The sequence below is a fragment of the Mauremys mutica genome, chromosome 20 (genome assembly GCF_020497125.1).
Source record: "Mauremys mutica isolate MM-2020 ecotype Southern chromosome 20, ASM2049712v1, whole genome shotgun sequence".
Taxonomy (NCBI): Eukaryota; Metazoa; Chordata; order Testudines; family Geoemydidae; genus Mauremys; species Mauremys mutica.
Window position 1 is genome coordinate 19,959,399 of NC_059091.1, and position 19,828 is coordinate 19,979,226.

Genomic DNA, 19,828 nt, shown 5'->3' on the forward strand with positions numbered 1-19,828 from the left:
ACTGACCCGTCTGAATCCCAGCCTGGGCCCTAATCAGCCTCTGCGTGTCCAGGGGCAGAGGGGCCCCATGGGAGCAGAATGGGGCAGCCCTGGCTATACTTCCCCCTCCCTTCCCGCCCGCAGGGATCTAAGGGGGGGTGGGGACAGAGGTGAGGCAGCTTGTCTCACCCCCCACACCCCGCAACACAGAGGGATCCCGGAGCCCCAGGGGGATGTCTCTCCACTCTCCCCTAATGTGGGGGATCTGGGTGTTTGTAGGGCTGAACCCCCCGTACTTGGGACAGGAGGCTGGGGGGCTGTTTACGACATTGCAGCAGCAGAAATGGGTAACGACCCTTAATCACTAGCCACTCAGGACCCCGGTAACCTGGATCCCGTCACCCAGCTCAGTGCGGGGGGGTCATAGGGGGAACGTCTCGCTGAGCGTCCCCCTCTTGTCTTGCAGATATTGACGAGTGTCTGGGCCCGAGCCCGCCAGACTGTGGACCTAATGCAAAGTGTATCAATGTGCCTGGGAGTTACAACTGCACCTGCATCGATGGCTACGAGCCCAGCTCTGGGAAAGCCAACTTCACACACGCGAGTGAGAACAGCTGCCAGGGTGAGGTCTCCCCTGGCTCCCACCTGCTGAGACTCCTCCCCTCCCCCCGGCACACAAATGCTCATTCCAGGCCTGTCGCTGCACCATGGTGGCTGCTCGCTTTGGCAGTAGCCGGAGGTCGTCAGTGAAGCTGTGATGAGACGTGACCCTCACCTGCTCCCGCAGAGCATGGGGCCGAGTTAACACCTCTGCCCGGCGCTTGGATGGGGGATAAACAGACCCACACAGCAAAATCCTTGTGCTGCAGAGATGTGCTGGGGAGAGGGGAGGGGACCCTCGCTGGCCCCAACACGCAGCATCTGGGCTGCTAGTGTCCCCCTGAGCCTGGGAAGGGGCCTCGTATCTGGGCCATGGAAATAGCACCGTGCGCTCTGCCCCCTATGGGCCATGGTGAGGAGAGAATAGCCACAGCACAGTGTGCTCCAGCCGTGCCCTCGATCCTCCCCCATGGGTCTTGGGGCCAGGGAATAGCTGAAGTACAGGGCACCATGATGACACCCCGAATCTTCCTGCTTTTGGTCCTGGGGGGCAGGGAATAGCTGCAGTTCTGGGCACCCCAACCTCAGCCTCTACATCAGGGGCTAGGAGCAGGGTTGGGGCAGGACCCCGACAGCAGCTCCCCACCAGCTGGGGTGGCCCCTTTTGCAGGGTGGGGGATTCTCAAGTGGCCATTCCCTGCCAGAGCAGCCTAGTGCCGCCTGAGTGTAGCTGAGAACCAGGCCTGTGATTGTTAAGCTGCTGGGGGCCCGGTCGCCTGGGTCCCGTCACCCAGCTCAGTACAGGTGGGTGATACAGGAAAGTCTCCCTAGCAGGACTGTACAGAACGTCCCCTCTTGTGTTGCAGATATTGACGAGTGTCAGGGCCCGAGCCCGGCAGACTGCGGACCCCATGCAAACTGCACCAACGTGCCTGGGAATTACTCCTGCAGCTGCATCGATGGCTATGAGCCCAGCTCTGGGAAAGTGAAGTTCACACACGCGAGTGAGAACAGCTGCCAGGGTGAGTTCTCCCCTGGCCCCCAACGCACCCTGCTCTGTCCTCCAGTCTCCATCTCCCCCCCATACACACACCCCTGGGCTCATTCCAGGCCTGGTGCTGCGCCAGAGGCTGCTGCCGGCTGCAGCAAAGGCACCCGATCCACTCACTGGGGCTGTGATCAGCCATGACCCTCTACTGCTGCCCTGTCACAGTGTCGGGATTGGGACTAAACCCCTAGGTTTGCAGGGAGGCGCGGGAGAGATGGGTGGGGCCCTCGCTGTCCCCAGCACACAGAATCCAGGCTGCTAGTGCCCTGGGCCTGGGAAGGGGCCTCGTGTATAGTCCACGCTCTGCCCCCTATGGGCCTGGGGAGCAGGGAATAGCCCCAGCGCAGGGCACCCCGGCCACACCCCCACAGGGCTTGGAGCAGAGCCTTTTCCAGCCCCACACTGACAGGGAGCCCCCTTGATGGGAGGGTGTTTCCTAGGGGGCCATTATGCCCCCTTAGGCAGCCAGGGCGGCCTGACCGGAGAAGGGGCCGGGGCGTTCCAGGCCCTTGTCTGCGACGTTCAGCTGGTAGTTAGAGCTTGTGTCAAGTCCCAGCCGGCCGTTCCCATGGAAACCGCCCGTTACACCCCCGTTTGGGGGGCACAGAGCACCGGGGCCGTCAAACTGGGAGAACTCAGGAGCCCATTGGTTCAAACGCTTCCCCTGGCAGAGACCTCGCCCAGCCGTTCCTGCGCCAGCCCCAGGCCGCGTGGGATAACTCCAGCCAGTGCCCTAGGGCGGGTCTAGGCATAAGAAGAAATCAGCGCCACAGGTATCTCAGCCAGCGTCCCGAGGATTGTGCAGGGATAGCTGGTATCGGGAGCCGTGTGGAGAATTCCTAGGGCTTGGCCCCGGGGGGGATTGATGACGATCGCTGTTCTCTTTGGAAGCGCACTGATTATTCCAGACCAGAGTGTCCGGATGGGGAGTGATTCCACAGAAGCTGTTACCCTCATTTTCCCCATGTACTTAAGATCCTAGAGACATCCAATCTCAGAGCTCCCTGCAACTGGGAGCGAATTTGGAAGCCGCGGGACACCCGTGTGCCCGAGGGAGGGGAGAGCTCTGGCCACACCACCGAGAACCCAGCGCATGGCCCCCCTTCTCCAGCAGACAGAGCGTCGGAGCTGGGAAAAGCGCTTTGGAGCAGTGGCTGTGCTGTGGCTGGATGTGTGTACAGCACCTGGCACCACGGGGCCCCGGCTGTGGCTCTACCTGCTATAAACATCCCAATCGCACCAGGACGGGATGGATAAGGACACTGGAAGCTCCATTCCCATCCCGCATGGACTCTGGAAAGTCTTCGGGGGCGGAACCCGATTGTACGTCATTTCCGGAATAAAGCAGGTTCTGGAAACGCGGAGCCGCCTTGGTGCTGTCAGGAGAATCCGCGAGTGTCACAGGGTCGAGGGGCGGAGGAGGCAGCACTTGGCAGGATGCAGCCGGTAGGCTCTGACAGGGTTCAGTCTGCCCCGGGAGCAGCTCAGCCTCTGAAGAGACAAAACCATGGTGCAGGCCAGGCTGAGACACAAGTAATGCTGGCACCTGCACAGTACAGACGGGATCAGAGCTGAGGCCCATCTAGCCTGGTATCCCGGCTCCAACGGGCCAAAACCAGATGCTGCAGAGGATGGTGGAAGAGCCCTGCAGTGGCAGCCGGGGGATAATCTGCCCTCACTTCCTGGTCTCTAATACTCAGCTGGGCTGAAGCCCCACAGCAGGAGGTTTTCTCTCTCTTCCCAAATGTTTGTGCCTGGCTGTTCTCATCATCCATAGGAATGTCCAGTCGCTCCTTGAATCTTGCTAAATTCTTGGCTTCAGTGACTCCTGTGGTGGGGAGTTCCACCGGCTAATCGCACATTGTGCGAACCAGCCTTTCCTTGGCTCAGTTCCGAATTTCCCCTCTTCTCACTTCCCTGACTGGCCCTGGCTCTCGTGTTATGAGGTGGGGAGAACAGAAGTTCTCATCTCCCTTCTCTGTCCCCGTCAGTCATTTATAGACTTAAAACATCCCCTGTTACGTTCACTCTAAGGTGACAGTCCCAGTCTTTTCAATCTCTCTCCAAAGAGGGTTTTTCCAGCCCCTGATCATTCTCATTGCCTGTCTCTGAACCCCTCTGGTTCTGCACTGCTCTGTGTGCAAGGGGGTGCCCAGGGCAGCTCGTGGGTTGCAGAGGAAGTCACCCCATTGACTGATATCCAGGCATTAGACCAGCCCTCATGTTATTCTCTATCCCCTTCCTCCAAAGCAGCTCCCCATTTGTCCCCTCCAGGGGCGGACGGCTCATTCAGGCATTGCTGACTGCACTGATATTGCGGCATTGGGCATCACCAGATCCGCTTGGGAGCTTTAGCAAGCAGCAGGCGCGTGTCCTGGCAGGGCTGCTTTTCCCTTCCCAGCTGGAGCGGCTCATTCCGGACAATAGCCTCTTGCTCCTGTTCGGTGACCCAGGGTAGGTCTACACTTACCGCACGGGTCGACGCAGAGAGTTCGACTTCTCAGAGTTTGAACTATCACGTCTAATCTAGACGCGATAGTTCGAACTCCTCGCACGCTCCGGTCGACTCCGGAACTCCACCACTGCAAACGGCGGTGGCGGAGTCGACCTTGGAGCCGCGGACTTCGATCCCGCGGCGTCTGGACGGGTGAGTAGTTCGAACTAGGGTACTTCGAATTCAGCTACACTATTCACGTAGCTGAATTTGCGTACCCTAGTTCGACCCCCCTTCTTAGTGTAAACCAGGCCCCAGTCACTGAACTCCTGGCTCTAACCAGCCCCATCTCCCCAGAGCACGGTGCATGTCGGACGCCTGGATTATCCCCCAGCAGCGTCACCCCAGTGCCCAAGGTCCAGCTCCCAGATCAGCCTGACCCAGCACTTGCTCTCCCCTTATAGACATTGACGAGTGCCAGCGAAACGCCACAATCTGTGAGCCCCACGGGAACTGCATCAACATGCCAGGGAGTTACATGTGTAAATGCAGTTGGGGATTTGGGAAGAGTCAAAAGGATACATCTCAGATCTGCACAGGTACAACAGGAGCTGGACACAGTCATGGCAAAGGCATGATGTTTCTGGCTTTTTTGCGGTGTTGCTAATGCGTGGCATTGCCTTAAAGCCCCAACCTCCCGGAGTCACGTGATTCCACTTTTGGCTAAAATCAAAAGTAGGGCCTGGCCCAAGTGGTGGAGGAAAAACTGCCAAACTTTACACTGGGGTGACTGACAAAACAAAGCCAAAATGTTTTTTTTTTTAAAAAAAATCTCGAGATTTTTAAACCAAGCTTGTGACTTTTTTGCAGCCTGGCTCCTGGTTTGGGGCTTTTATTGATTGCTTGGCGTCGGTGATGCTGTTAATGCACCATCACTGAGCTGACCCGGGATCTCTGAAACTAACCCACATGCCTGGATGGTGAAACTAACCAGGTTGCCCTGAGGTCTCGCTCTGTCTCTGCGCCACACCTGGACAAAGTGTCTGTTCTGACTCCCAGCCTGTTTTGCAAATTGGAAACTGAGCCCAGGGACTGAAGGTCGCCATGACTCTTGCCATGCTGCCTAATTCCACCGAGGCAGGAGCGTAGGGCATTGGGGATGTCATTAGAAGCTGCAACATCCCCCCAAACCTGCAGCTGCAGTCAGAGATCGTCCCAGCTCTGCTTCTCCATCTCTCATTGCCCCAGACAGGACTGCAGGCTCCCCAGGGGCTGGCTGGCTGGAACGAGTTCATCTCTGCATGTACAGGCCGGGTCCCTAGATAGAAAACCCCACTCCCTGCACGGGGTGAGTGACCCTGCTGCACCATGGAGCCCCAACATCCCCCGTGTATCCCCCTCTGCCCGGCAGCTGGGGCTACCCACATTGGCAGCCTGGCAGATGCCCGGCCCTCCAGCGTTTGGCTAGATCACGGCAGGACTCTCTGTGCCCGGGCAGGGCGGGGCCCGTCTGTCAGATCAGACTCTCCACAGCGGTGAAAGGCCCCAGAAGCCAGCGAGGGCAGTAAAGTCCCCTCCGTTTGGGGCCGGACTGGTGACCCGCTGGGTAGCGACTCCGGCTGAGGCTATGCTGGGGGTCAGGCTGGGCGGGTCTCTTCTGGTCTCGGCTTCCACAGGCTGGATCGGCAGTGAGTGTCGAGCTGGTGTCATCCGTCTGAGGGTTCGGTGGATTCACCCCGCGGGGCCCTGGGCCTGGAGGTCACAGCAGGGTCCGGGAAAGGACGTTGGGCCGCTGCTCACTGCGCGATGTTAGGAATAGGGGGATCCCCTGGATCCAGCTGGCTTTCAAACAACCCATTTACCAGCCGTACAGGGCCTGGCCGCATGTTGGGGTCTGCAGGCTTCTGCCATAGACTCCCATGAGCGCCACCAGAGAGCAAAGAAACTAGTTTAAAGGGACATCACCCAATTCCCCTGCACTCCCCTGGGCACAGCCCACCCACCCTTCTCCTAGTGCTCCAGGGGAGGGGCGGGGCTGGGTGTATCCCGAACGGGGAGGGAACCCATCGGGCTGGGATCTGTAACGCTGAGCGTGGCGCCCCCTTCTGGCGACTAGCTCCAGTTCAGCGCCCCCTTTCTTCTCCTCCACCATTGCAGCTCCCGGAGTCGCGGCTGCCCCGTGTCTCGACCGTCCGGCCAGGTCACGCTGTGATCCCCGTTCTGGGGGAGCCTTTCAAAGTCAGACCCCTCTGTCCTGTGCCTGCTAGTGAAACCCTTCCTCTGGGCTCCCAGCCCCCCCCCTCAGGGCTTCCTAGCCCCCCCTCGCCTCAGGCCCCCACCTCTGGGCCCAGCCCTCGGGCTGTAGAGAAGCCCCACCTGTCCCCTCCCAGGCGAGCTTCCTTCTAGCCAGCGCCCTGCACGCAGCCTGAGTCACTTCCCCTTTGCAGCTTAACTGGCTGATCGCCCCCCCCTTAACCCCCCTCTGTCAGGGCTGGTGCAGGGAGGGGATCACAGGGTCCTGGTCTGGAAAAGGTTGGGCCCCCTGATCTGAGGGGTGGGGGAGGGGTTGTGCCGCAGGGACTGGGGCCCTGCATGTAGCAGGGAAGAAAGGAAAATAGAATGGGGGGGGGTAGATGGAGCAGACAGACTGACCGACAGACCACACCCCCTGCAATGAGTGGTAGGTGCCTCCATGGTCCTTCGCCCCCATGCGCCCCCAGCCGAGCTGTGTGTGACCCCCTCCCCCGCTTTCCCCTCTCAGACATCGACGAGTGCAACAAGACCCCAGATATCTGCGGCCCCAAGGCCACGTGTATCAACACCACTGGGAGCTACTGGTGTGAGTGCCGGGCCGGCTACGTCCCCTCCAACAGGAACACGACCCTGTGCCAAGGTGGGTCCTGCCGCGGGGGGCATGGAGGGGGCACCTGGGGGGCTGGGCAGGGCCTGGGGTTACACAGGCAGAGGTCCTGCCCGAGGGGGCAGGGAGCTGGGAACTGGTCTGGGATGTTGCGCCAGCCCCCTGCCCCCCATGGACGGGGTCCCTCTGGGTCTCAGCCCTGGCCGGGGAGGGCTCAGCCTCCAGGCCCTCCCCTCCCCAGCCCAACCTGTCCGTCCACTGGGGTGTTTCCGGTTGTCTCAGAGCCACAGGCACCAGCGAGCCCAGGTCTGGCTCTGGGAGCAGAGCAGGGGCCAGGCGGGGGACGGGTGAGCAGGGCTGCCAGGGGCTTGGTTTCTCTTCCCTGGGGTTGCCAACTGTCTAATCATACGAACCCAAACACCCTTCCCTGCCCCTTCTCCGAGGCCCCTGCACTGCCTGTTCCATCCCTCTCCCTCCCCCGCTCGCTCTCTCCCACCCTCACTCACTCTCCCCAGGCTGGGGCAGGGGGTTGGGGTGTGGGAGGGGGTGCAGGCTCCAGGTCAAGCCTGGGGAATGGGGTTGGAGTGCGGGGGGTGGGGCGCGGGCTCTGGGATGGGGCTCAGGGCTCAAGCAGGGGGTTGGGGTGCAGGAGGGGGAGCGGGATACAGGCTCTGGGAGGGAGTTTGGGTGCCAGAGGGGGCTCAGGTGGCGCTTACCTAGGGCAGCTCCTGGTCGGCAGCGCAGCGGGGTTAAGGCACATGTAAAGGTGGGTTCTCCCCAGTGGGCGGAGGCGTCTGTACCCAGCAGGTCTCTCTGCAGAGCAGATGGAAACACGCCAAGAAGCCTCAGAGACGGGAGCAGCAGGGACAGGGAAAGCCGAGTGTAAATGGAGGGGAGAGAGAGACAGAGTGAGACAGGGAGGAAGGGAGGGAGTTTTGTAGCCAGGGGCGGCTCTACAAATTTGGCCGCCCCAAGCAGTCATGCCCGGGAGGCGCCCCCGAGCCGCGGGCATGATTGCAGAGGGTCCGCTGGTCGCGCGGCTCGGCTGAACCTCCCGCAGCTGCGGGCGGTTCGCTGGTCCGGCAGCTCCGGTTGAGCTGCCGCAGTCATGCCTGCGGCAGGTCCACTGGAGCCGCGGGCCGAGCGTCCCCTCCGCAGACATGCCTGCGGCAGGTCCGCTGCTCCCGAGGCTCCGGTGGACCTCCCGCAGGCATGACTGCGGCAGGTCCGCCGGCCCAGCCTGCCGCCCCCCTGGGAAAGGGCCGCCCCACGCGGCTGCTTGCCCCGCTGGGCTCTGGAGCCGGCCCTGTTTGTAGCAGCCGCATGTTAAATTATTGGCAGCACAGGACTGGCATGTCGCCAGAGAGCAGCCAGCGGGGCTGGGAAGAGAAGGGGATTTTCCCCCAGGCAGGAGTGAGTTGAGATGAAAATCTGATATGAAAACTCTAACGTCTGCTCCTCTCTTCCCAGAGCTCCAAGCCCCCAGCATTAACTCCAGCCCTGAATTCGAGGGAATCAAAGAGATGTGCAGGAATTTCTCTCTGCAGGTACATTTGACCCCGTCATTCATTTGTTGGGGATTTTGCTCTGTGTTTTTTACCACTAATATGGAAATTCCCAGACAGAAACCTTTGCTGTTGCTATTTCGGAGACCCCTGTAAACCCCATCCAAGATCAAGGCAACTCTGTGTTTGTTTCTTTCATCGCTGGGACTCAATCCTCCTCATCCCTCTAGTAGAGCAGAAGAATTACTTCTTGTGTCTTGCTTACAACACTCCTGCTAATACAGGGGTTCTCAAACTGCGGGTTGCTACCTCTCAGGAGGTCATGAGGTTATTACATGGGGGGTCGCAAACTGTCAGTCTCCACCCCAAACCCCGCTTTGCCTCCAGCACTTATAATGGTGTTAAATGTAAACAAAAAAGTGTTTTTAATTTATAAGGGGGGGTCACACTCAGAGGCTTCCTATGTGAAAGGGGTCACCAGTAGAAAAGTTTGAGAACTACTGTGCAAATACATCCCAGAATGAGGTTTGGGTTTTTTTCAACAGCATTACACTGTTGACTCTTATTTAGCTTGTGATCCATGGCTTCATGGTCTGGGATAATGCCTTGGGAGGGTTGGGAGAGTACTTCAGTCAGGCTGAGAAAAAGATCCTGGTTGTTGGGGAGAACGGAGAGCTGTGTGCTCTCCGCAAGCTCATCCTCCTCCTCCTCCTCATCTTCCCCGTCCGCAGAATTCTCAGGCATGGCTGAGATTACTCCCTCCTCGGAATCCACGGTCAGGGGTGGGGTAGGGGCGGCGGCTCCTCCTAGAATTGCATGCAGCTCAGCGTAGAAGTGGCATGTCTGTGGCTCTGCTCCGGACCTTCCATTTGCTTCTTTGGTTTTCTGGTAGGCTCGTCTGAGCTCCTTAACTTTCACGGCACTATAGTGAGTCCCTATTGTGGCCTCTCTCCATCATGCCCTTTGAGATTTTTTTCAAATGTTTTGGCATTTTGTCTTTTGGAACGTTGTTCTGCTAGCACAGAATCCTCTCCCCATACAGTGATCAGATCCAGTACCTCCCGTACGGTCCATGCTGGAGCTCTTTTTCGATTCTCAGACTGCATGGTTACCTGTGCTGATGAGCTCTGCGTGGTCACCTGTGCTGATCAGCTCTCCACGCTGGGCAAACAGGAAATTTAACGCTGCTAAATTCAAAATAAACTCGTAGTATAGCCCAGGCCTTATTTAGCTTGTGATCCACTATGACCCCCAGTTCCCTTTCCGCAGTGCTCCTTCCTAGGCAGTCAGTTCCCATTTGGTATGTGGGCAACTGATTGTTCTTTCCTAAATGGAGAACTTTGTATTTGTCCGTCTTTAACTTCATCCTATTTACTTCAGACCATTTCTCCTGTTTGTCCAGATCATTTTGAATTTTAATCCGATTCTCCGAAGCACTTATAAGCCCTCCCAGCTTGGTAACATCCTCAAACTTTATAAGTGTTCTCTGTATGCCATTATCTAAATCATTGATGATGATATTGAACAGAACCAGACCCAGCACTGATCCCTGTGGGACCCCACTCGATATGCCCTTCCAGCTTGACTGTGAACCACTGATAACTACTCGCTGGGAACGGATTTCCAACTAGTTATGCACCTATCTTAGAGTAGCTGCATATAGGTTGTATTTCCCTAGTTTGTTTATGTCATGTGAGACAGTGTCAAAAGCCTCACTAACGTCAAGATATACCACGTTTACTGCTTCTCCACTATCCACAAGGCTTGTTACCCTGCCCAAGAAAGCTGTCAGGTTGATTTCACAGGATTTATTTTTGACAAATCCATGCTGACTGTTACTTATCACCTTATTATCTTCTAGGAGTTTGCAAATTGATATTGAACCTTCTAAAACTTCTGTAGCTTTGCTAGTGGCTGGACCCCAGACTTACACCCCCATTGTCTTCCTGCAGGAGAGCATTGAATCTACAGACCATGTACTCTGATTTCTTCTGCTGATTTTCATGCCGTTTCTTTCCAGTATGCACTTCAGTGTCTCTCTGCATCTTCCTTCACTTCCTCTTTCCTCTGCCAACACGAGCACTACAACATCTGTAAAAGGCAGGTGCCAGAGGACTCCTCTCTGGCTGCTTTCTGTCAATGCATCCAGCACCAATGTGAACAAAAAGGGGCTTAGTCCCAAGCCTTGATATATTCCAGCTGTTACTAGAAACTGTTCCCTTTCTCCCCATGAACCTCTCGCTGTGGCAACAGCACCATTGTACATGTCCTGGACACGTCTGGTATAAAAGCTTCATTCACTCAATGAGGGGTGTCAGGATCAGGCCCCTGCATAAGGCAAACACCAGTTCAGCACCTGCAGAACTCACCCTCTGCCCTGGGTCTCTCTGCAGGGAAAGTGGAGAAGCAGGATCAGCAGTTTTTGCTCTTTCTTTAATTCAACGTTAAATATTTTGATGTCCACATTCGGAGACGGGAGTACGGCGTTATCACTGGAGGTGAGAGGCTCCGCCCCTTGAACGTGCCCTGCAGGCTAGTGCCCCTGTGTGTGCCCCAGAGCCCTGCGTGCTGCTGTGCCGGGTTAGGAGTCTCACTGGAGGGGAGGGAGACATATAGATACTCCTCAGACAAGATCTGTGCCCTCCACTGCTGTGGGGAGGGGGGGTGCACCCTCTAGTGGTGTTTGTGTGAGTGCACGTTTGTGTTGTCCACCCACATGTGCCCTCTAGTGTTCAGAACTGTTGTTGTTCATCAGAGGTGCTATACTGCTAACAGTTAATGGGGATTGACCTAAGTTTTTCAGGCAGCAGGATCTGGGCTCTATCCCTGCCCTGCCAGACATTTCTGAGCAGCTGCCTGATGCAGCATAGAGACAGCCTAGGAAGCCGTGGGCTTGTGACAATGTTGTTCCCTGGCATCTGTAATGGAGGGATGGGGGATGGGGGAGCAGGAACGAAGAAGGAAGGACAAAGGGTTCTAGCCCCAGTTAGCTTCAGGTCCCAGTGGGGCCCTGAGTCAGCGTCAGTGGACCTTCCTTGTATAGGGCTCCCCCTCTGAGAGCATTGCTGCCCCCTGAACTGGCACTGGCTGTGATGCCCGACACAACCCTGGGAACACAGGGGACGTGGCACCTGAACCCCCGGACTCCTCGCTCCCAGGGCTTTTCCTTTCCTGTCCCCAGAACGTGACTCTCCGTTTCAACGCCCTCCTGAACAGCACCTCCCTCTGGGAGGGCGGAGACAAGTGGGAGGTGGGGTTGGCCGTGACAGTCCTGCTGCAGAGCGTGGAATGGGCCGCGCTGGCCACTGCGCTCCGGTCTCCGGAGAGGACAACACAGAATGTGACGACAGAGTCTCTGGGTGAGGGGGGACGTGTGGCTCTCAGCGCCACCTGCTGGCTGCCATGAGATATGGGGTTACACATTGTGCCCCAGATCCACTGGAAGTTAGAGCCTTTATACCATTGTGATGTGAGCCTGTGTTCAGTACAGACACAGAACAGCACGGCCTCTGCACCAGGAAATATAACCCAGCCCTGCCAGTGTCCCCAGGAGCAACAGCAATGCCCAAGAAGGGTTTACATGTAATATTTGGCATTTCACCAATAGGACCTGCCACGCTGAGCCAGGTGCCTCCCCCCACCCCCACTACTCCCCCTGCTGGGGACGCAGCATCCCCAGGGAGAGACAGCCAGAATGGGGGGAGGGGATATGGGAGGGGTGATCAGTGGAATTCAGGAGGGCGCCATACTTCCCCCTTCCATAGTACGAAAGAGCCCTGAAGCCCCCCGGCTCCAAGCGGAGTGGGAGGGGGGTGGATCTGGCCCAGAATGGACAGATTCCCAGGGAAGTGGTTTCACAGCGAGGGGCTCTGTCATTCCTCACCCCCACCCCCCGCAGCTATCCAGACGCGGCTCGTCACAGGGAACTGCAGCCAGCACAGCGAGGTCTTCATGCTGAGAGCTCACGAGGAGACAATGGACGTGCACTGTGCTACAGTCACCGGGGCAGCCACACAAGGTACCATCCTGGGGATGGCGACACCCAGGACCCAAACCACAGCACAGAGCGGTTCCCGGGCACTGAACCCCAGTCTGGGTTCCCCCCTTCCTCCCTCCCTCCCCATGGATCCCCAGGCCGGCCCCGGCCTCTGTCTCTAGCCCTGGAGTGCTCCTTGCTGGCTGAGCCAGTGGTTCTCAGGCTGTGGCCATGGAGCTGACACCTTCGTTCCTGCCTGTCCCACAGCTTGAGCCCCCAGCAGTGAGGAGTTGGGGGCACAGAGGGGAGACGGCTCATGAGAGGGTCTCTGGTATGAAGTGGGCCCAGAGAATGGAAAGGGCAGGGACACGCTAGTCTAGCTAGATCCCAAAATGGAGATGTGGGGGACCAGGGTAACGTGGACCCTCAGCTGCCTATTCAGGGCCCTGAATGCTCACTGTGACCCCTGGGCACGTGGCCGGCTCATTCTTTGCCATAGCGACTCCATCTCCCAGCAGGTTTGGGGGCTGCTGCTTTTATTTCCTACTCCTCCCTGGACGCCATCATCAGTGCGAGACATCTCAGCGAGGGAAATCTGCTGGCTGGTGGGAAGCTGGAGAAGAGTCACCTCAACTCCAGGGTGGTGAGTGGGGCCGTCGGAGACGGGAGACCCATTCACCTCTCCAGACCCGCAAACTTCACCCTGCGCCACAGACAGGTGCGTGGAGGAAGATCCCCTCGCTTTGCTCCCTAGCAGGAGCTCCAGAGGGGTATGTAGAAGGCACAATCTTCTGTCAGGCATTTGGACCGTGCTGCCTTTCTGGCTCCCGATGGTCCTGAGAAGAGGAGGCCTCCTTATTCCTGATGTGTTGGGGCTGTGTTACTGGAGGAGGTTACCAGGGGTTGCACCACGACACAGGGCTGTGCAAAGTGCTCTAGGGAAACAGCTCCGCCCAGCTCACCCCTGAGCTGGGATAACTAGAAAGCTACTTTCTGTAGATAGTGGGGTTCAGGGAATCAGCATGAAACTCTTTGATACGGTAATGACGTGGTTAGGGTGCCCATGTGTATGTGTGCACACAGCACTGCCCTCTGCTGGATGAAGTCAGTACTGCTCAGCCATGTGCCACGTTCCTTAGGGTACGTCTATATTTACCGTCCGGGTCGACGCGTAGAGTTCGACTTCTCGGAGTTTGAACTATCGCGTCTAATCTAGACGCGATAGTTCAAACTCTGAATGTGCTCCCGTCGACTCCGGAACTCCTCCACCAATGCGAACGGCGGTGGCGGAGTCGATGGGGGAGCCGCGGACTTCGATCCCGCGGCGTCTGGACGGGTGAGTAGTTCGAACGAAGGTAGTTCGAGTTCAGCTACGGTATTCACGTAGCTGAACTTGCGTACCTTAGTTCGACCCCCCCCCCCCTTAGTGTAGACCAGGCCTTAGAGTGCTAACAGTTAGCAGGATTTATTCCCCTTTTGCTCCAATAGCAGGGCCTGGGCTTTTGGAGCAGCAGGATCTGTGTTCTCTCTCCGCTGTCACCGGGATGGCCCCAGTGGGCACTGGGGGCTGCCTGGGGAGAGCCGTGGAGCTGTCAGTGTCCTCGGGTTTGCTATAGACATGTGATAACAGAAACGACGTTCTGTGGTCCTGTGAGGATGAGGATGATTCTGTTGTGTTTCCAGGCCAAAAAAGAGGAGGAAGAGGCTCTCTGCGTCTACTGGAAAGTGGTGGCTGAGAGCAGCAGCTGGTCTCCGGACGGCTGCACCGCCGTGCACACGAACAGCACTCACACCACCTGCAGCTGTGACCATCTCTCCAGCTTCGCCGTCCTAATGGCTGCCACCACAGTGACGGTATCTCACCGTGAGACTCGGGTCACAGGGCAAAGCTCTCCCTTGAGCGACTGGAGGCTTTGCTGGGGAAAAGGCTGAGTTGGAGCCGAGGGGGCTGGGTTGGGGTCACTGGTGATTCTCCCTTTGCTGTGTTATAGGACAGTTCCCCACTGACCCTCATCACCTACGTGGGACTGACCCTGTCCCTGCTGTGCCTCTTCCTGGCCATCCTCACCTTCCTCCTGTGCTGCTCCATCCGCAACGTCAGCACCTCCCTCCACCTGCAGCTCTGCCTCTGCCTCTTCCTGGCCGACCTGCTCTTCCTCACCCAGGTGACCCGCATCCTCACTCAGGTACGGCCTGATTCTCCCCTGCTCTGTTCCTCCACTCGCAGCAGGGCTGGGGTGTGTGGCTTTGAACCCCTTTGTGCTCCCTGGATTCTGGGCTGTGCAGGACACAGGGGATTCCCGGGGGGCTGTTTCCACCCCATTAGGCCCCTTCACACTGGGCACAGTGCTCTGAGTGTCCCCAACCCCTGGAGTTCAGCCAGTTCTATCCCTATGTCACAGTCTCCCTGTGCCTCGATTCCTCTCCTACGTGACTTGCCCATGGTCACCCAGGGACTCTGTGGTAGGGCTGGGAACAGAACCTGGATCCCCTGAGCCCTGTTCCCCTCCTCTAACCACTAATCTCTGCTCCCTTCCTGCATTAGCAATGTGCACCCGCAAGACCCTCCAAAAACCAAGGTGTCTGGCAGGGGCAGCTCTAGACATTTACTGCTCTGCTGATCGCTGGTCCCGTGGCTCCGGTGGACATCCCGCAGGCGTGCCCTCCGCAGGCATGCCGCCGAAGGCACCCTGCCTGCTGCCCTCCCAGCAACTGGCAGAGCGCCCCCCGCAGCATGCCGCCCCAAGCATGCGCTTGGCGTGCTGGGGCCTGTAGCCACCCCAGTCTCTGGGTCACGGAGCGCTAAAGCTGGAGATCTGTGCTAACAAGAATCCCAGTGTGACCCCTGGCTGGTCTCCCCCATACTTAGCATTTCCCTACCCCAACGCAGTGTCCCTGGGCTCCCTGTCTCCCCCAGGTGGCGTGTGCTGTCATTGCTGGCCTCCTGCACTACCTCTTCCTGGCCTGCTTCAGCTGGATGTTCCTGGAGGGGCTTCACCTCTTCCTCACCGTCAGGAACCTGAAGGTCGTGAATTACACCAGCGCCAGCCGATTCAAGAGGAGATTCATGTACCCGTTCGGCTATGGATTCCCAGCCCTGGTGGTGGCTATTTCTGCAGCGGTGAATCCTGGTGGCTACGGAACTTCCACACAGTACGTGGAGCACCCATCCCGAAGGGGAGCTGGGATGTGGCTTCCATGTGCTTATCCGGCTCACCCCAGGTCTGACTTGAACCTAGATTTCCCGGCTCGCCCTGCCTGGGAGCTCAATGTCCCCCTGGGACCCTTCCCATCCCCAGGGACACTAAGCCGCCCCGAGCGCTGCAGTTGAGTTGCCCCCTGTCAGCCATCTACACTCCTCACCCCACTGACGATGTGGAAGAACAAGCCAGAAAGATCCCAGCTTGACTCCCAGGTCCCAGGCTGGGTTTGTGGGGTTGGTGGGTTGGAAACAAATGCACCTTCTTCCTGTGTGCAAACCCCTGAGCATCCCCTCTCTAAAGTGAGCGACTCCACTAAAACAGGGCGTGGTGTGTTCTAGACACCCCAGGCGAGATCCTCAGCTGGTGTAAATCAAGTCAGCTCCACTTACTTCAGTGCAGCTAGGCCAATGTCCATCCGCTGCATGTCTGGCCCTCCATCAATACTGCGCCCATCCACCAGAAAGGGTCATTTGAGGAGGTGGAAGAGGAAGTGGTGGCTGAAAGCAGGAGATGCTGAGGTACATGGGAAGGGCTGTTTGCCTGGTGCCCGCAAGAGAGTCGGCCATGTCATAGGCAGGCTGAGATCCATCTCGCTTTTGAGACCCAGCTGCCCTGTGACACCCCCTCTCTGCCCCGGGGCTGAAAAAGGGCAGTAATCCCATTAAAGTCACCGTCTTCTTCCTCCCTCCCTGTAGCTGCTGGCTCAGCCTGGACAGAGGCTTTCGTTGGAGCTTCCTGGGACCAGTCTGTGCCATAATCCTGGTGAGTACCTCACAGAACCACAGGGCCCCATTCTCCTCTCACCTCTGTGACCCCGTTGATTTCAGTGAAGCAGGGAGGGGAACGTGGCCCATAAAACAGAAGGAAAGACCCAGTTAGGTCCCACCTGGCTCATCTGCTGTGGTCAGTCCCGGAATGAGTCCTTGTGCTGTGTCCCCAGGCCTAGCTCCCAGGGACGTCAGCAGGAGTTTGCCAAGTGAAGACAGAAGAGTTTGGTCTAGTCTAGTTAATGACCCAAGGAACGAGGAAGGGGGAGGCTCCACTCCGCAGTGTTTTTTGTAGGGGCAGAAACAAATGTCCCTCCATATTCCTCCCTACCCCCTGGGGAAGTTGGGGAGGGAGGGGCAGGGGGGATTTGTTACAGCCTGGAAGTGGCAGGAAGTATTCTAGAGGCAGGATCTGGAATCTCTGAGCCGGATCCTGCTCTCAGTTACACCAGTGTAAACCCAAAATAACTCCTAACTCCACTTGAGAGGCTCCATATTGAACTCTGAGCAGCATCTGGATTCTGTGATCCCATTGATCCATCTCAGCCCTGGCTGTGCTGCCAGCTCTATGCAAGGGGATGGACCAAGATCTGCCAGGGGATGTTACAGGAGAGGGGATAATTCCCACCGGAAATGAGCAGTCCCCGATTCTGCAGCATTCGGCTTGGTCCCGTGAGATCATTCTCTGCCTCAGCTGGAGTCACCAGCCCCAGATGGGATGTTTTATGGGAAATATTTCCCACTGTTCCCATAGATAAATATAACGTTCTTTGTGCTGACCCTGTGGATCCTGAGAAACAGACTCTCCTCCCTCAATGCAGATGTGTCCACTGTCAGAGACCACAGGTAAGAGGGCAGCAAAACAGTCCTGGAGGGTCAGATGCCTTGGTTTGGAAGGTCCTTGGCACCGGAGGGTGTGGGGGATTGCAGGAGGGGAACAGCATAGCTAGGATCCATGGGAATGAATTCTCAGTATGTTTGCATTGACAGTAACCCTGTCCCACATAGGGAAGCAGGGGCTGGCAGCTCCACCCCACTCTGCGTGGATCCTCCTGACCCAATTACTCTCCATAGCATTATTTTAATGGGATCTCTCCATCTGCCTTTATCCAGATTACTGACCTTTAAAGCCATCGCCCAGCTCTTCATTCTGGGCTGCTCATGGAGCCTTGGTCTCCTCCAAGTCGGCCCAGCAGCCACAGTCATGGAGTATTTATTCACCATCGTCAACAGCCTGCAGGGAGCCTTCATCTTCCTGGTGCACTGTCTCCTCAATCACCAGGTAACGCCCACAGCCCGTCAGCGCCCACCCAGCACCTTCACCGGCTTCGCGGTGGCCATGTCTGATCTTCTCTGTGTTAGTTACATAGTGCAGTGACCGTGTCCCTCACTCTCCAGGTGAGAGAGGAGTACAGGAGATGGCTCAAGGGATTCCAAATGTTCAGCACGAAATCTCAGACATACGATCTATCCATGTCTGCTGTCCCCACCACCAGCACCAAGACGGTAAGAGGTCCTCTGCTCTGCTCCAATACCAGCCTGTGACACAGTCCTCTCTAGCTGGGTCTCATCACTGCTGTAAAGGTGCTTTTCCCACCGAATGACTCAGGATTGGTTATGAGCCAGCTGGGAACGTCACTGCAAGTGTCAGTGAGAGTCGGTCACTATCGAGGGGTATCCTAGACGTCTTAGGCACCAGAACAGAATGTCCTGTCCTGGCACCTCCTCGTTCCCTTCCCTTGGCTCTCCTGAGAGCTCCAGTGGTCACTCACTGTGGACTAGGCAGGCATTGGCTCTTGCAGTGCAATGATCTGATTATATCAGATTGTCCCCTGGGACTGAAACCTTGTCGTGCAGACGGATCATCCCCAATGAGCAGTCAGCACCGTGAAAAATTTCCCTTGGCTCCATTATCCCTATGGGTCAGGTTCCGCGGCTTTGTGTGTCGCCTCCCAGAGACAACCCACCAATTTGCCTATTACACTCTCAGTGGCCTTTGAACCTATTGTCATTTTTCTGCTTTTCTTGCCAGATGTAACCCATCTGCCAGGTGGAGGTAGCAGCAGCCAGGGCCAGGTTCAATACCTAGTGGGTTCCAATACAAAACAGAACCAGCTGGAGCCCCCTGTGATGTTGCACTTCATATGCTTTATGGAAATACGCTTATAAATATGACATAATTAGAATATAATTTACGCTAAATACCCCTTCTATGGTGTCTTTAGAAAGCTTGTAATCTACTAAGTGTCTTCATCCTATTTGTTTGCATGTGTTATTTCTATATCTGGAGTTAGAAGAATAAGATATAAACTTGTATCACTGATGTAAACATATTAAGTGGAGGCCATTAAGGGTGCTCCAGAAACAATCCGTTGTAAATGGCCTTAGTTACTTGAAAGCCTCCCTGTGTATGTGTGGGCCAGCCCATGGGGAATGGAGACTAGGGGTCTTACTTTGACATGTGACCATGTCACCTGATAATGAAATCCATCTTAAACCTGGTACTTTTCCATTTAGAAGGAAGGGTAGGGACCGAGAGATACAAAAGATTCCCACCTTGTGCCAAAGTGATAAAAGGGGGTGGAGCAGGACAAAGAGCTGCCAGCCATGAGAAAACCCCTGCTTACCACCTGAGATGTCTCCTGGATCTAACAAAGACTGTACCAGGGGAAAGGTTTGAACCCAGACTAAGGAGGAGTCTAGTCTGTGAAAGAACATCTCTGAGGGTGAGATTTACTGGTAATCAGTTTCTTAATGTATTAGGCTTAGACTTTTGTGTTTTGTTTTATTTTGCTTTGTGACTTACTTTGTTCTGGCTGTTATTACTTGAAACCACTTAAATCCTACTCTTTATAATTAAACAAAAATGATTTTATAAATAAACCCAAAGTAAGTGATTAATACCTGGGGGAGCCACCAGCTGAGCATATCTCTCTATCAGTGATACAGAGGGTGAACAATTTACGAATTTAACCTGTATAAGCATCATACAGAATAAAACGGATGTATTTGGGGTTTGGATCCCTTTGGGAGCTGGGTGTCTGGGTGCTGGAGACAGGTAACCTGCAGAACTGTTTTTAGTTAAAGTCTGCAGCTATGGGGACATGGCCCAGACCCTGGGTCTGTGTTGCAGCAGGCTAGCATGTCTGGATCAACAAGGCAGGGTTCTGAAGTTCCAAGCTGGCAGGGAAACAGGCTCAGAGGTAATTTCAGCACATCAGGTGACAGTCCCAAGGGGATCTCTGTGACTAACCCATCACACCCCCACCCAGTAATCTGGGAAAGCTTCAGACCACCCTAGGCACCTCTAAGAGGCAATACATCCCCTCTCGAGTCTGTGTATAACAAAGAGAACTTTTAATAAAAAGGGGAAAGGAACCTGGTAGTAATCTGGGCAACCCCAGAGCCACGATTCGAAAGCTTGTGACCATGAGTAAGGGAACGATATTTTTAGTA

The 19,828-nt window shown here is 56.3% G+C and overlaps 1 protein-coding gene across 1 annotated transcript; it reads left to right on the forward strand.

Moving 5' to 3' along the window:
• The first annotated feature begins 322 nt into the window (after positions 1-322).
• Positions 323-17,917, forward strand: LOC123353815 (adhesion G protein-coupled receptor E3-like). The gene is made up of 16 exons (XM_044995228.1): positions 323-326; positions 446-601; positions 1,446-1,601; positions 4,526-4,660; positions 6,823-6,954; positions 8,392-8,468; positions 11,608-11,785; positions 12,325-12,444; positions 12,921-13,120; positions 14,086-14,256; positions 14,394-14,588; positions 15,320-15,555; positions 16,301-16,367; positions 17,127-17,218; positions 17,486-17,654; positions 17,771-17,917. The coding sequence occupies exons 1-16, from the start codon at positions 323-325 to the stop codon at positions 17,915-17,917; spliced, it is 2,235 nt and encodes a 744-aa protein (XP_044851163.1).
• The last annotated feature ends 1,911 nt before the right edge of the window (positions 17,918-19,828 follow it).

Coding starts and splice junctions, on each gene's coding strand:
- LOC123353815 (XM_044995228.1), top strand. Junction 8,469..11,607: donor GCAGGAATTTCTCTCTGCAG/GTACATTTGACC, acceptor TCCTGTCCCCAG/AACGTGACTCTCCGTTTCAA. Junction 17,219..17,485: donor TCCACTGTCAGAGACCACAG/GTAAGAGGGCAG, acceptor GCCTTTATCCAG/ATTACTGACCTTTAAAGCCA.